General features: G+C 35.4%; 1 protein-coding gene across 2 annotated transcripts in view; it reads right to left on the bottom strand.

Moving 5' to 3' along the window:
* Positions 1-1019: 1019 nt before the first annotated feature.
* The window catches only part of LOC136825465 (proclotting enzyme-like), an 18046-nt gene continuing 2275 nt past the window's right edge, over positions 1020-16790 (bottom strand). The window contains exons 1-10 of one of the 2 annotated variants that reach the window (XM_067081939.1): positions 15846-15982; positions 15062-15118; positions 13692-13850; positions 12650-12749; positions 11288-11468; positions 9503-9639; positions 6875-7035; positions 5432-5527; positions 3810-3941; positions 1020-1751 (exon numbers count right to left, since the gene is read on the bottom strand). In XM_067081939.1, the coding sequence (XP_066938040.1) occupies positions 3850-3941; positions 5432-5527; positions 6875-7035; positions 9503-9639; positions 11288-11468; positions 12650-12749; positions 13692-13850; positions 15062-15113 (978 nt within the window). In that variant the 5' untranslated portion in view covers positions 15114-15118; positions 15846-15982 and the 3' untranslated portion in view covers positions 1020-1751; positions 3810-3849. Of the gene's footprint in view, positions 1752-3809; positions 3942-5431; positions 5528-6874; positions 7036-9502; positions 9640-11287; positions 11469-12649; positions 12750-13691; positions 13851-15061; positions 15119-15845; positions 15983-16790 lie in introns of those variants that run through there. The other variant, XM_067081938.1, reaches the window with a different exon arrangement.

Here is a 16790-nt window from a genome sequence, read left to right as displayed (position 1 = left end):
TACACCCTGGATGGGGCCGGGGTAGGTAAGGGATCGGGAGGGCAGGGGAGGAAGCAGGGCCGTGTTCCGGCGCGCCAACAAGCTCGTCATAAATACTTTTAATATTTCTCAACAGTTTTTCTTCAATACTATACATCGTCAGCACCCTCTACATTTCATCTACAGGGATTCCACCATAAGCTTATCTTAGGTTCTCGTAGGCCATATACAGGTTTCCCCTCTACTTTCATACTTTTCAGATAACTACTTCTGTTTCATATTAAGATTTTAATCTGCACAACTTCTTTATTCTGTAAATTTCCACTGTTCTTCCCATGTCACTCCTTCTGTCATCTCTTACTTTTTCAGTCCAAATCCTACCATCCACATTTCCTGGTACAAGTAATGATATGCCCATACAAGTTTTCAGTTACCCCTATCATCTTTACCCTTTCATAACGAAGCAATTACTCGTCTCATCCATTCTTTCAGAGACAGACCTTCTGGACTCTAGTCAAAATATTATCACCAAACCACAGCCTCACTGGTGTAATCCCATTAACACCTGGTGTGTTTCTACTCCGGCAGCCCCTTAATTGACCGGCTCACGTTTGCTCCTTTACGGGCTGCTCTGTGAGCAAGAGCCCGTGCTGGTATAAAGCCAACTTTATCATAAACAACAACACTAACCCACTTACGTCCTCACAAAATCTCCTCCATAAGTGTACACCGACGCTCACACACACACACACATATATATATATATATATATATATATATATATATATATATATATATATATATATATATATATATATATATTTTATATATATATATATATATATATATATATATATATATATATTATATGTATATATACATACGTGTATATATGTGTGTATATATATATATATATATATATATATATATATATATATATATATATATATATATATATATATATATATAGAACTGACATGAAACACTTTATTGATTATTAAAGACAATTTTAAGCACAGGTAATAACTAACAACGGCCACTAACAGAATTAATAATTTATTTAGAGATTACATCGTAGTCTCTTTCCAAACTCAGTTACGTTTTAGACTCTTCATTCACACAATGGTTACTGGATTCAGTTACATTCTCTTGTCTTATCACAGAAAAACCTAGTTACAAACATAACGTCGATGAGCAGTGGGTCTGTTTATTTCAATAAGATTTCCGCTGAAACCCTTTGAATAACCGAGTCAGGAACAACGACCCTTGAGCGGAAATTCCTTCAGTGCTTGAATCATTACAATAAGAATGATAATTATTCATCTCATAAGTACTGTACGTATATCAGTCGAAGTCAACAGCTATATAAGCTGAGATAAATTTTGCACATTTCTGGACAGAACTGGTGAGTAATTTCCACTTTTCATGGCAGTGATCACGACCTTATTTCCCCGCCTTGCTTAACAAAATCCACATTCATATTATTTCGAACAAGCCACCCACATATCCATGTTCCTTTCACAAGTAAACTAAATGTTTTGTAGCCTCTAGAAGGGATGGGCATTCGTTATCCTAAATGAATTCTTCGTCAGAGTTCGTGATCCGATCCTCTATTGTACATTTTGTTGAATCCAGTCCAGGAACGAGGTCACGCGGGTATAGACACCTGGGTAGTCAGGCCGAGCGCACTCAACACCGAAGGAGACAATGCCCACCAGGTAAAATCGGCCATTGGGTAAGTGGAGGTAGTTCAGAGGGCCACCGCTGTCACCCTGCGAATGATAATTAGCAAAATATTGAAATGTGAGGTAAAAATTTGCCGTAAAAATTACAATAACAAAGATAAGTGATACTTTTACCCATACACAAATGATAAAACAGTGGCAGTCATGGGAATATTCACCAGTTTTTTTAAAGCAGTCCCTCCCAGAAAAAAAGCTGTCAACTTGATTGTTTCACTTGAATTCTGTCTAGAAGTTAACAAAACTTAGCAGCAAAACAAAACAATTTCCTAGTTATCTGGCACTTCATTTGATACGTATTTAAATGCTTTTCAAGACTTTTTCAGGACTTAACCGTTAAAAAAACGAAAGGAAAAAAGAATAAGATGTTAAAAGAACAGCAAGATTAATAAAGAATAACATATTTTGGACTAGAAACTTGAGGGACAGACACAGCCTAGAGGCTCTGTAGCACACTGTTTATTCACTTATTAGAATGCAATGAATTAGCATGTAGGGTTCATGTAAGGGATAAGGGAAATAGTCATACTGGGTGAAATTGTTTTATAGTTAAAATACTGAGCCAAGCATGGCTTCCAAAAAGCACACCCCGCCTTTTTTTTTTTTTTACAAAAAAATTCCAATAAGAAAAGCAATTTTCCATTGACTAGGTCTTTTTTTGTTACTGTTTTTTTTTTTTTTTTTTTTTTTTTAGAGAGAGGGTTTAAAGGCCACCAATGAGCAGTATAGGCAAGGAACAGGTCAATGCCTAGAGACCGAACTTACGCAAACAAATGATTGGCGCCGAAGTCTCTTCTCCATTCAAGTGAGATCAGGGAGGGCAAGGCAACTGCTGCTGATGTCTCAGTAGGTAGACCTACACAGCCTCACCCTTCTGAGTTCCCACATTGACAGAAAAGTTGTACGCTAGTGAAAATCTATCATATCCTGTGCGAGGTTTGAACTAAGAACCTAAAGAGAATCGACGAAACCACTGAGCTATCAATTTTAACTGATTCTTGGTTTGATGAGACTAGCAAAGAAATATCAGGTTATATTGCCGGGGTCTGATAGATAAGTCTCGAAGGATTTCATTGAATTCAGACAAATGCGTGGGCCTATGCAATTAAATGAAGAATACACCCTATAATCATTTTGTTGGCTAAATAGACATCTTTTGATATATTCAGATTTTTATTTCCCATTAATGACCCGTAACTTTGAATATGTAATGATTTTATGGCTAATAATGTTTTAGTTTGATTGTTCATAATATGCTTAACGTTGTTGTATCTTACTATTCTTCAGATAAGCTTCTGCATTACTCTTTTATTTCCTTGAGTAAAAAATACATGAAACCCTTTTGTCTCCTGGCCTCAAAATTCTATAACCTTTCGCTTCCTTGCTTCGAAAACGTATGTAATTCTTCTGTTTAATTCCCTGAAAAGTCTATGTAACCTTTTATTGGCTTCTTAAATATATATAACCCCTTTGTTTCCTTTCATCAAAAAATCATTAACATTTTCTTTTGCTTGTCTCCAAAATATATGGGCCGGAACTTCGTTTTCTAACTTGAATAAACTAAACAACTGTTACTGATGGAAGTATTACCTTAAAGTGACAGTTTTTTTACCCATACAGAATACTGTGGCAGAATAAGTGAAATGGGAACCTTTACTCTTAGGATAAAACGAATTTGTTTCATTAAGGGGGGTATTTTGGAATCTGATTCAAGAGAACTCAGCACCTTTAATATAATATATATATATATATATATATATATATATATATATATATATATATATATATATATATATATATATATATATATATATATATATATATATATGTGTGTGTGTGTGTGTGTGTGTGTGTGTGTATATATATATATATATATATATATATATATATATATATATATATATATATATATATATATATATATATATATATATATATTTTATATATGTACATATAAATATATTCATATATATATATATATATATATATATATATATATATTTTTATAGATAGATAGATAGATAGATAGTTAGGTAGATAGATAGATAGATGGCCAGATAGATAAAGCCATGGTATACTGTATACTACGTTACAAGAATCCTGGCCTCCAGTCCCGGCGCATAGAACTTTATCGTTCACAACAGGTCTGTTTCAGCCGCTGATAAGATAGATACTCCTCGGTAGACTGGAACTTAGGCCTGCATAGACTTTGGAATAGATCTGCAACATAAAATATGGAATGAGATTGATGCTCTGAAAAAGAAAGTTTTGGCAGAGCTATAAGGAATATTATAGGCTTGAAAAACAGATGACATCAGAGCTCAGTGGTCTCTCCGGAATACTGGCGCAAAAATAAACTTTATCAAAGGATTTTTTTTCAAAAACAGGTTGTTATACTCAGCCACACATACATATAAGATATGTTTGTACAACACATACATATATATAAATATATAAATACATCGGTACGACTATAATATATATATATATATCGGCACTTTATATATATATATAGTTGCGTTTTCGGTTCTGGGAATTAGAAAAAATAAAAATATGTTATTAATGATATTGATATATAATAAAAATAGTTTATATAGCCATATATAATTTATTTAGTTATATGTATATCTGTCTACCTATCTATCTATCTATATATATATATATACAGTATATATATATATATATATATATATATATATATATATATATATATATATATATATATATAACATTAATAATCATAATGGTCTCTTATTTTATCTAATTCCTCATAATATTTAAAAACGCTTATTAATCACTAAACGTTACAAAAAAAACTGTGAGGAAATCAAAAGGGGTCAGTGTGGTTCTTAATAGATTTCAGCGTATGAGTTCACTTCCATTGTATCTTTTTTTCTAGTCATACGAGAAAGAACGTTAGCGTACATAAAAAAAAATGGCTGCCATAAGGGTGTGAAATATAAAATCAAGAAAGCTGATTTGTAACCTTCAGTATGATCTTAACTTTTGCATTTTGTACAACAGAAAGAAAGAACAAGATTGCTACCAGAAATAACTCTGTTTGTTATGTCACCCTACTGCGCAACTTTAACCGATTAGTGTTTAAAAATAAGAAATAGAATAAATTGTAATGGGACCACAAGGAGGAAAGTGTAATTCTCAAGCGGTTTCGAGGTATTACGTCTCATCATTAGTGAGATTTCTCGGATCTTTTCTGGATAGTGACCCCCAGGGGTTTTAACCCGGTATGTATCCACCTTTGCGGCGTGTTTAGTACAAGCCCGCTGGGGATTACCGTAAAAACATGAACCAAAGACTGTAAATATAATAAAGATAATGACCCCCAAGAAATATTAGTCCTAGATAACGACCCCTGAAAACCCTTGGGGGTCACTATCTAGGAGAGATCCGATTTCTCGAACCTCTTCGTAAATTGTATTTTCATCTTCGAACTTGTGGTACTGTTAGATTCATTACAGTTCGAGACAGAACAATATCTTGGGCACGAAGAACGAGCTTTCAGAACTAGAAAACAATACCTAGAGCTTCGAGGTATGACATGATATCGCCTTTCATAAATGATGGTAACTTCAGCAACCATTCTCATTTTTTATCAGGCTCTTTTCTTTATCTCGGTCAGTTTACATTAAATAATCTGTGTTAACGACTAAAGATATAATAAAGAATGATGAGAAATATAATCATCTTACCAAATGCTGTTCTTCCCCATCCGACGACAGTCAGCGATCTTCCCACAAACTCGTCATTTCTGAAGTTGAATGGGAGGCAAATTGGTCGAATAAAGTCTGAAAGGAAACAGTCCTTCAATTAATAGAACGTTCTAATACACACACACACACACACACACACACACACACACACACACACACACATATATATATATATATATATATATATATATATATATATATATATATATATATATATATATATATATATATAATTGAATCATATAAAATATGGAATATGATGAATGTATGTATAATTGAATCACGAAAATATGATGAATATATAAATAAAGGCAATAATGACTCTGCTAAGTGAAGGACAGTAAGTCGGAAGGCCTAGCACCACTCAGTCGTTTCACTTTCCTTCCATTCTTTATTTGTATATACATATGTATATATACAGTACATATATATAAATATATATAAATATATATATATATATATATATATATTTATTATTTATATATTGATGAGGTGCAAGCAATTTTGTTTGCAATCTTCACATCACTAAACACAAAAGTGTCCCTAACCACTGTAAATATCTATCTAAAAACTTATTGTATAAGATGAATATTTATTCCGATCCTTAGTTGCCAGCGAGATGAAGTTACAGTTGCTTGTGTTGCTTCTCTTCCTGGGATGATGTACTACCCTTGAATACTAGATTCTAGTTCATTATTATGGTTATAATTATTGTTTTTAATACTTGTCTTGCTAGTAACGCATTAGGGGATTATCGTCCACAATTAATAAATAAGTTATGTATTAACAATGGTTTCTTCAACAAATAGGCTTTGGACCTGAGGAATACTGGCTACAGTATCTGAATTTATTGGACTTATTGGCCAGTAAAACTGTCATAACGAAATGCCTGATGTATGGAGTCTGTAGTGGTAGGGGTATGATGACAATTATTATTATTATTATTATTATTATTATTATTATTATTATTATTATTATTATTATTATTATTATTATTATTATCAAAGCTGCAACCTTAGCTGGAAAAGCATAATGCTAAGAGCCTAATGGCCCTAGTGCAGAAAGCAGATCAACTAGAAAAGAGAAATAACAGAAAAGTAAATAAGCTAAAACAACTGAACTATGATAGATCATTTGCATCAAGTTTGAACTTTTTAATTCCAAAGATTCAACTACAGGCTTAGGAAGATCATTCCGTAATTTGGCCGTAGCTGGAATAAAACTTAAAAAAAAAAAACTGAGTGGAAATGACCGTCGTAAAAGAAAAGACATTCCGTTAGAAATAACTGCATATTTAGCAGTCTAGTACATGGAAGATGATGTCTGGAAAGATCTATTTCATTTTGGAAGTCCAGTTGCCCTGAAAGTTAACCTTTAAGTTTAGTTGTCAAAATGTTACTTTACAGTTTTTAGTTTACATACCATTATAAAAAACTGCGCGATCCAGAATGGCAATGGCGATATCGTTTTCATGGGTGTTAGACCTATACGAACTGGTTCTTCTTCCCGCGATGCGAAATTCCTGCGGCCTCTCACCAGCGTTATCGTTGTCAAGATGGTGCTCCCCTAGCCTCACTAGGTTCCTGAAATAAAAGTTATAATGAGATCGTTGCCTTAGCTGTTCATTATATATTAGAGTATGAAAAAATAAAAGCAAATCAGCACTCAAGTGCATGTTTCTGATACCTTTTCACTGCACTTAAGAGTATTTTTTTTTTACCGGGTAGCTAGAGTTTGTTATCTCTGCAAACAGCTCCACCATACAGGGTTTCTAACCATTTTCCTTTTAGTTGTTGCTTTATTTCACCACCACATAGTGGTCTCGATGGCACTTGAAGCATTCCTGCAAATGAATATGTGAAACTTTTTCCTTAATTTTCTGTGTGGAGCCTGTTGCTTTCAACACCTTAAACAATGATGTGGCGGAATAATTTGTTACTTTTCAGTACTTGAAATCCTACGCTGTCGGAATGGCATGGGCTTCAGTACCTGAAATCTTGAGCTGCCGGAATCGTACGTTGCTTCAGTACCTGAAATCTTGAGCTGGCAGAATCTTATGTTGCTTCAATAGCTGAAACCCTGAGCTGGCAGAATCAAATGCTCCTCTGTCCATAAAATCTTCAGCTAGAGAAATTGTATGTTTCTTCGGTGCCTGAAACCTTAAGCTGGCAGAATCATATCTCTTCTGCTGGAACTTTTTCCTGCTAAACGTCAAATTGACATTTTCTATAAGCTTTGTTTATTTCTGTGTGAAGTACAGTTCTTTTATTGACAATGATTTTATTCTTAGTTTCTTTCTTCAATACTTCATGCATGAGAGTTAACTTTCGAACCCCTCTCTCTCCACTGCAATGAAACTTCACTATCCATATTTAAAAACATTAGTTTATTTAATGTATCGATGTGATGGGAGACTGGGTAGACGCTCCTCGCAGGTAGCCTCTTAAATCTATTATGGGGTCACCTAACCACAACTTGATCGGCTCGGAAGGCTCTTTCTTCTGCGAACGCTAAGCTCTGAGCTCATTCCTGGAATGGCGACTCTACTTCCAGAGAGGATAACCCGTTTCACCCGAATTCTCGTGTGCCCCTTCTTTCTCTTTGAGGCTTGAATTAATAATAACGGCAATTTTCCTCCTTCACGACCCGTCCCGCCTCTCTCCATGGAAAATCCCACCAGAGAAGCAAGTCACTTGAACGCGAACCAAGGTAAACAGCTTACCACTTCTGGGCTAATACATTTGGCTGACTGTCATCATTACATTTTCTTACTCCAAACTTATAAGAGGACGAAGGATATGAACGATATATATATTTGGAGCAAAAAACAAAACAGGTTCAGTTTTTTTTTTTTTTTGTATACAGAAAACTGGTTATTTTCGGCGGTCGTACGTGGAACACAATGTCCTTTACACACCCAACCAAAACCTTTGGTGAATATTGAGGGATGTGTAACATCTGATATTGCTAAGATAAACATTAAGAGCGGGCTTTGAAAAGATATTTACAATATCAACATTTCTTCAAATAAGAAAAAGTGTCTCATCAGGGTTCTGAGGCCGAGAGTTTTTGAGGTTCATACTTCCTTGTAAGGTATGTAAAAATTTTGCAAAAATAAATAACTAAATAAAATACTAAAGTGGCTCTTGTGACAATGGCTTAGGTAAATGATGTACACTAAATTTGGCTCATGGGTAATAATGTAACATTTCCTTACCTTTGTACCATCAAACATTAATCGAACACGTAGCAAAACTCCCCCAAGAAATGCTAAACAGATTTATGCTAGAAACTAGAAGCTTTTGAGAAGAATTTCTGATTAATTGCGCAAAATATCACAGCGCATAAATGAAAAGACAAAAATACAAAGGATGACTCTTCTAAATGCTAAAAACATTAAAAAGAAATGTTTTCTCTTTAATATATTCAGCGTGTAAATATTTGTTCGAGGTTACATCACCTCTGTAGTGCGCACTATTTTTGTAAGATAATACGTCAGAAGAAGCATCCTCTTTTGTATGCTACAGAAAAATGAACTTAAATATTTCAGTTTGCTTAAACTTCAGATTATTTTCATTTTGCATATTAATGACGTACGAAGTGCTAAGGTATTTTGTCTACTTACAGTTTCATTCCTGTTTTTCTCTAATGCTGGTTATCTTATGCAAATACGTATAAAATCCCCGTGGGCCAGAACAAGTATATCTGACATGAACAAAATTGCTTGTCTCAAAATCCATTAGAAAAAGTTAGGAAATAATCTCACGATTCACTTCAAATATTCTCATCTTAAATTCCACAATTTATTTGAATAATATTTTCTCTGAATAATTTTGAAAATAAAATCTGTTAGTGAAGTACAAAGATGCCGTTTATTGACTGTAAAAACATTTTCATGACTCGAAAGTCCCTGTCAAAACATTGTAGTTAGCGGATTACTTTCCTCATTCTCTTTAAGGAATCTATAATTAATCATGTTATCCTGGGATAATTAAGAAACTAAAAGCATGCAATTAAGAACAAAGAAGCTGCTAAGGACTGATGACTTACGGATCACTATCTCCACCGAAGCAGTGAGCAGCAGTGATAACGTGTCTGGCAGTGATGAGAGTTCCTCCACAGTTGACGAAGAACTGGTTTCCGGAAATTCTCTGTCCCAACGCTGCTAACCAGGGCCAGAATCCAGGCTGTGGAATTGATCACCATGAAAAGGTGTAAATCACGTTGAAGAAATGGATAGAAAGGCGTTTCCGACTGTTTGTCTTCATCCATACATAGAAACGAGTATATGAGGATATTACACAAACACATTATATATATATATATATATATATATATATATATATATATATATATATATATATATATATATATATATATATGTAGAATCTACTGGTCACTTTTAATAGATACATATGTAATTGTAATAGCCAAGTTAAGAGGGCATTGTGGCTATTACAATTACACACACACACACACACACACATATATATATATATATATATATATATATATATATATATATATATATATATATATATATATATCTTCTTCGTTTTAACGTGCTTTTTCCCATTTATACATGCGGTAAGCGCGATGCCTTCTTTTCGAAGGACTTTGATTTGGCGGTGGGGTAGGCCGTAGCCTCGATCGGCTGCCCTGCCTGACATCGCTTAGACCCCGGTAACGATGTGTACGTGTATCGTACCAATCCCCAGCTCCCTTTCTTCCAGCAGCGAGGAGAACTGGGCGGTTAGGTCGACAGTTCGAGACATGTGAGGTGTCTGTTATGTTTTTAGAAGATGTTTGAGTGGCTTTGTTTATGTGTGTATTAGTCTGTACACACACACACACACACACACACACACACACATATATATATATATATATATATATATATATATATATATATATATATATATATATATATATATATATATATATATATATATATATATATATATATATATATATATATATATATACATATATAGGTAACGGGCAATTAGATAAAAGTATAAGACTCATCCTTCAAAGATTTGTACAATTGCAAAAGACGTAATCATTTCATCCGCATTTGCTACTGTGTTTATTTTATTTGAATAAAGAAAATTTTTTTTGCTTTTAACAATCCTTTTCAAATTAAAGAAATAATCAAAAATTTTTTAGATACCAAAAGTTTTGATGGGTTCGTGGCCTCATTAAAAATGAGCTGTTGCATATGCGACACATGGGCTGTCTTTCTGTTGCATAGACAAGTACTCACTATACATTTGCTTTTGATAACCGCGATTAACGTCGGTAGGATATGAAAATGATAATTAAGTAGTACTTGTTCAACTTTACTATAAGTCATTCGGTCGTTATCATAGCACGCTTATACACTTGATCAACGCCGATTAATCTCTGAATGTCACCGTGGGAATTAAGTGACACCCTTAGCTCACAGCTGTTTAGAGACTGACAGTCTGCCAGACTCCACTCACCAGTCAGGTCTATCAAAAAGCATCATGTTTAAAATATTTTTTAAATAAGTTATCCTAGTTATGTGTAGAAATCCAGTGAGCGGACGAGGGAATATGAATATGGAAAAGATTGTGTTTTTTAACACAAATGTCTACGATTTGATTTATGAATGCTCTCTCTATCAAATGAATAATTAATTTATGAAAAATACATTTGTACGTGACAATCTTTTGTATCCCTCAGCTCAACTTCGTCTCCATAGGGCTATTATCAGCTCCACTGAAAATGCACATTCAGAAGGATCTGGCCGTCCTGGCTTATGCAAGGCCAGGGCCCAATAAGACTCAGTGGTTCCTGTGTAAGGCTTACCTGAGATTCCACTCCACCGGTCACTCGAGGGACGCCCGGGACCCCGCACTCGTTCTCCGAGGGAATGACGGAGGTCTGGGGCAGTCGTTGGGGGACGTTCACAGAAAAGGTAGGAAGGTTGTTCGCGGGTAACACGGGTTGGCCGAAGGGGCAGCACACGAAGACACTTCGAGCAAACACCCTGTCGTTGAATAGAATATAGAATAGAATATTGAATTTAGGCCAAAGGCCAAGTGCTGGGCCCTATGAGGTAATTCAGCGCTGAAACAGAAATTGGCAGCAAAAAGGTTTGAAAGGTGTAACAGAAGGAAAACCTCGCAGCTGCACTGTGAATCAATTGTTAGAAGAGGGTGGAAAGAAAGATGGAAGAAAAAGAATGTGAACGGAAGTACAGTGAAAGAAATGAAAGGGGTCGCAGCTAGCAGCCGAAGGGACGCTGCAGAGAACCTTAAGTAATGCACACAGCGCACCGCATGAGGTGCACTGACGACACTAACCCTCTAAGGGGCCATATCGTTGAAGAAATGGAGGTAAACAGAGGCTTTCTTTGCGTGAAGTAACCAAGAGTTCGACACAGCCTTGCGTTTCGTAAAAAGGTTTGGTCTCGATCTCGTGCACCGAAGCAATGAACAGTTCCATACAACTTTACAAACTAGGGGAAAAGTCTGTCAGAGGAGAGCTACAAACTATAACCCTCAGAGGAACTATGACGACAAATGAAAACAGCGAGCGACTCTCAAATGAAACAAGGAGGTTTATTATTAGCAGCGCAGAGAAGGGGTAATTAGTCCCTAGAATACGAACCGTTTGTTGCTTCGATTTGTAAGTCGAAACTCCGGATCAGTTTAAAAACAACCATTTGCAAGGCTGAATATGGGTTTAAACATAAATATTTCGAGTATTTATTAATTTTATTTAGACTTTTTGCACAATGCATGCTTTTTTGACACTGACATTTGACGATGATCTCAAAATTATTCATTCATTATTCAATAATTCATAATAGCTTTCTGATACTGGTTTTGAAGCAAATGCTTACCAAAATGCATGATATTCATGTGAAAAAATCTACCTAAAGTTACTGGGAATGAATACACTCAATACACTACTATGGTTTTTGTCTTTTATAAAGTTCATATATTAAAGTACTGGATTATGCACGTTACAGTTTGTTTAAACACATTGCAAACCTAAGTCCATGTATACGTTATATAATTACAATCACATTTCATTGCACACATTCACACGGCAAGCTAAAACAGCACGGAATGGAAACAGAAAACATGAAATGCAGTGAAAAGGCAAATCCAATCAGGAGTGACTTGTTATCATTTTTTTTTTTCAAGTGGATCTTTGGCTTACCTGCAGATGCGTTCCCTGAAGAACCTCTGTACCGCAGGATCGTTCAGCTGCTGCAGCAGGGGAATGAACTGACCACACTGACTGAGACGCCCACATATCCCTGAAATGTCATTGAGGTCGCATGAGACTGGTGTCAGCTTTCAGTGAAAATTAACGTAAATAACCTAAGATCTATTTGAATGTTGCAGAATTGATTGATATCAATTTCTTTTGTTCTTCGAGGCGGGGTTAGAAAAGGACATTAAGTCACGCATACCATTGTCCTTTGCTCTAAACCTTAACCTTAAGTAGCAAAGACTGTGGAGTAACCATCAGCATCCAGCTATCCAGAAATTCAATGGTACTTCTACCTTAGAATGAGACAAAGACGGAAACCACTGATTGTCAGGTACGAGAGAATACGATATAAGTAGTTTTTTTGCTGCTTTGTTACTTCTGAGTTGTTCTTTACAAACAGATTTCAGACCTGCGTCGTGCCAGTGAGAATACCCAACGGGAAATGACAAAAGTGAAATGTAGAATGATTTATGCATTTTATCACTCAACCATAATTCAGTAATGATGTCGTTTCTGCTTTGTTTTTAAAGCCAAAGTCGTAATATTTCACTCGCTTAGAGCAAATTTAAGCTTAATATGCCTCCAGGCTCAGCCACAACAGTGTTATTCGACTACAAACTGAACAAATACGGAAGATTTCTGAACTACGAATGAGTAATTCCTGGATTGCTATCATACAAGGCAGGAAGGTAGATCTATCTATAGTACTAATGAATGAATGCAGTATATTTGCTATCGTTTATCTATGTTTGGTGTTAACACTGTAATTTCCTCTGTCACATCCAGCATGTTTCACGTCGCTTCTGTCCTATTCATAATCCTAGACTTATCATTATTACAAGAGGTTTCCACGAATGATATATCAAAACTACCATTCGAATCCTCAATTAGCACTAGCGATGCTAATTCCAAAAGCTTCACTTGGTTTCTCCATGCCAAAGACGACCACAGAAAACAAATCGTTGTCATGTTCATAAACACGCACCTCTTTCTCCGATGGGAGTGAAACACCCACTTGAAGACGTGAATCCGGAGAAGAAGTTGAAGTTCTGTCGATTCGTGATGTTCAGCCCTTCGTTGAGCTGTTGGTCTACCGCTTGGATCGCAGGTTCATCTCCTCCCACTTCGTCTGGGAATATGACATCTGGAAGAGAGAAAGGAGGATGTGAAAAATGAGGGCTTTGTTGAAAACTTCAGAAAACAAGTAAAAAATGCGTTTCTGTACGGCGTATAATGCTGTATGAAACTCTTGGCCACGGCTCATGAAACTCTCAGCCGCGGCCCATGAAACTCTCAGCCACAGCCCGGTGGTGGCCTGTGTTGTTGGCACCTATAGTGGTGCCAGACGCACGGTCATGACTAACTTTAACCTTAAATAAAATCAAAACTAGCGAGGCTAGATGGGTCCAATGTGGTAAGTTTGATGATTGGAGGGTGGATGATCTACATACCAATTTGCAGCCCTCTAGCCTCAGTAGTTTTTAAGATCTGAGAGCGGACGGACAGACAAAAAACCATCTAAATAGTTTTCTTTTACAGAAAACTAAAAAGCGATATATGGAATCTGGTGTCATTACGTAAATATACCATTTGCATTTCAATAATAAGCAAGAACAGAGTACGAGACTCATTGAAATTTGGATTAACTTATCAGTATTGCATTTGTCATCAATCCTGGAAAGCACGGTTGCTTTGACGTTAAATATATCTCGAGAATATGCTTCAGAATTTTGTTTCTTAAATTCTAAGATACACCAAAAACGATGTCAACCTATGTACAAGGATTAATTTTTTTAAACTGCAGGCGAACTGCTTAGGAAATCCGAATAATAAAAAAAATCTTTATAAATGTCATCTAAAAGCAAATCTTTAAAAAGTATATACATGTATTAACGGATACATAAACTATGCAGTAAATTTATTTGTTTTACCACCAGTCAGCAAGCGCTATCCTAGTCTGTGTTACTGCAAGACTGCTTAATCTTCAGATTTACCTCTAAAGCTTAAGGGATGTTTAATCTATTTAATAACTAATACGAGTCCTCTTCCATCACCAGAAAATGACGTACATGTAAAAAAATTGTGCTAGTGCCTCTTTATCTAGATTTGACATGGGGCCAGCTCAAACGGAAATAATGGGTAAGCTACCAACAGATTTCTTTCCACACATGGAGAGAGAGAGAGAGAGAGAGAGAGAGAGAGAGAGAGAGAGAATAGCTGTGGAAAGGTTCCAGCCCAGACTGGATGGGAGTTACCTCATCGAGGTCATTTTCTTACTTCATCGAGTCACGAAGGAAAGAGAGAATGGTCTGACAGGATATTGCAGTGCACATTAAAACGTTTCTGAAAACTTACCTTGAGCGTAGGTTGTCGATAAGAATAACAGGGCTAACCCAAAGACTCTCATGTTACCTGGAAATGATTAAAGGTATAATAGAAAAAAATTATATTTAAAAAAAAGGAGAATAAATTCAATTATGTAAGTAAAACTACGCACGAAAGAATTAAGCATAAGGCCATGCATTATAATATAAATATTTTACCACAATTCATTTCAATTTGGATTGTTTCATTATTGTTCTCTCTTTTGCAAAATGAAAGTAATGATAACTAAAGAAATAAAGTTCATGCATGCTTCCACTGTTTGATTTGAGTATGATATGAATATTAAACAAACCCATAGTGTACAGTTGACTAACATCATAAGGAACATCATTAATTTTGCAATGGCAGAACACTTTAAAAGCAATTAAAATCCTGGCAACTTATGGCATCACTAATAAAGTTGACTTGTGAACAAGGTCCTTTTTGCTTCTGCAGTTATCGGTTTCTATAAAGCAGCCAACTGCGAGTCTTCAGTTTTTATAGAAAACAATTCTCAATAATTTGTGATGTTACAGCTACTTATCAGCAAACTTTAAACCACTTGCAATATTGATATTCTCTTGTTGTCAAGAGATCGTAAGTAATTTCACTAACCGATCTGTCACTTATAATTATAATTATAATTCTGTTTTTGACTAGAATGAAAATTAACGAATCCTCAATTAACTTAAAAAAAAAAAGTGTTACTTGTTTTTAAATCAGGGTAAAAAAAATAATGTCAGTGGCCTGTAGACAAAGGTAGCCCCTTACTCACACGAATAACTGGTTTCTTAAGCAATTATTTTGACATGTCCGGAAATTCCATGAAATAAGCAGTCCAAGATAAGAAATCCCTTCTCATACTTGGGAAAAGTCCCTGAGACATCTATAAGGATCGCGAGAGATTTCCTCCTGAAAACAGGGAATTCCCTTAAAGTGGGCTGTTATTACCTCTGCCAAGAGATCATTATGGTTTTGTTACGCCTGTCTGTCACCTTTTTGCGTGTTTGCAAGAAGGTATAAACTGCCGAACAGATTTTTGCAATTCTTATATTCAAGATTCGACATGCTCTGGGCAACAACCAATTAGAATTTGGCGTGAATCGAAATCAATCTGGATCTAGCTTTTCCCTTCGATTCGCTGTTAATCTCACCGACTTATATTCAAAGAAAACGGAATTCGGGTTGCTGAGTTCATCACAACCTTGTATTTGTGAAAGAAAATGTAAACGATGCAGAATATTTGGATGACTATAGCAATCGTATCAAGAGATGCTGCTTACAGCCTGCTGTCTTTTGTATTTAAACCATGCTCAGATTAACTTGATCTTTGTAAACATTAGAAAATGTACCATAAATAAGGCATTGATCCCACTGAAGATAAACATCGGTTAAAAGCAATTACAGTACTAACTAAAATCGGCCTCTAATGGTGGTGCATTACTTTATCAAGATAACACAACAGAGAACGCAACCCACGTCAGTAAAACCAGCACACACTTCAGGCTTAAGTTGAGCTGTTGGTCTACTGCTTAAGTATGTGCTTTCACAGAGTCATGAGTCGGGTTACATGACGAAGTAAGTGTTCCGCCAAGAAAGAAAACAAGAAATAAGAATGAAGGTATAGGTCTAATGAAAAACAAAAGCAATGGCAGAATTCAGAGACCAAGAACGGAGGAGACATTAAGAATATATGACGGGGTGAAAGATGGAGATATGA

This window comes from Macrobrachium rosenbergii, chromosome 37, assembly GCF_040412425.1.
Source record: "Macrobrachium rosenbergii isolate ZJJX-2024 chromosome 37, ASM4041242v1, whole genome shotgun sequence".
NCBI classification, from domain to species: domain Eukaryota; kingdom Metazoa; phylum Arthropoda; class Malacostraca; order Decapoda; family Palaemonidae; genus Macrobrachium; species Macrobrachium rosenbergii.
Note: the sequence above shows the minus strand (reverse complement) of the source record. Positions and strands in the feature narration are given on the sequence as shown.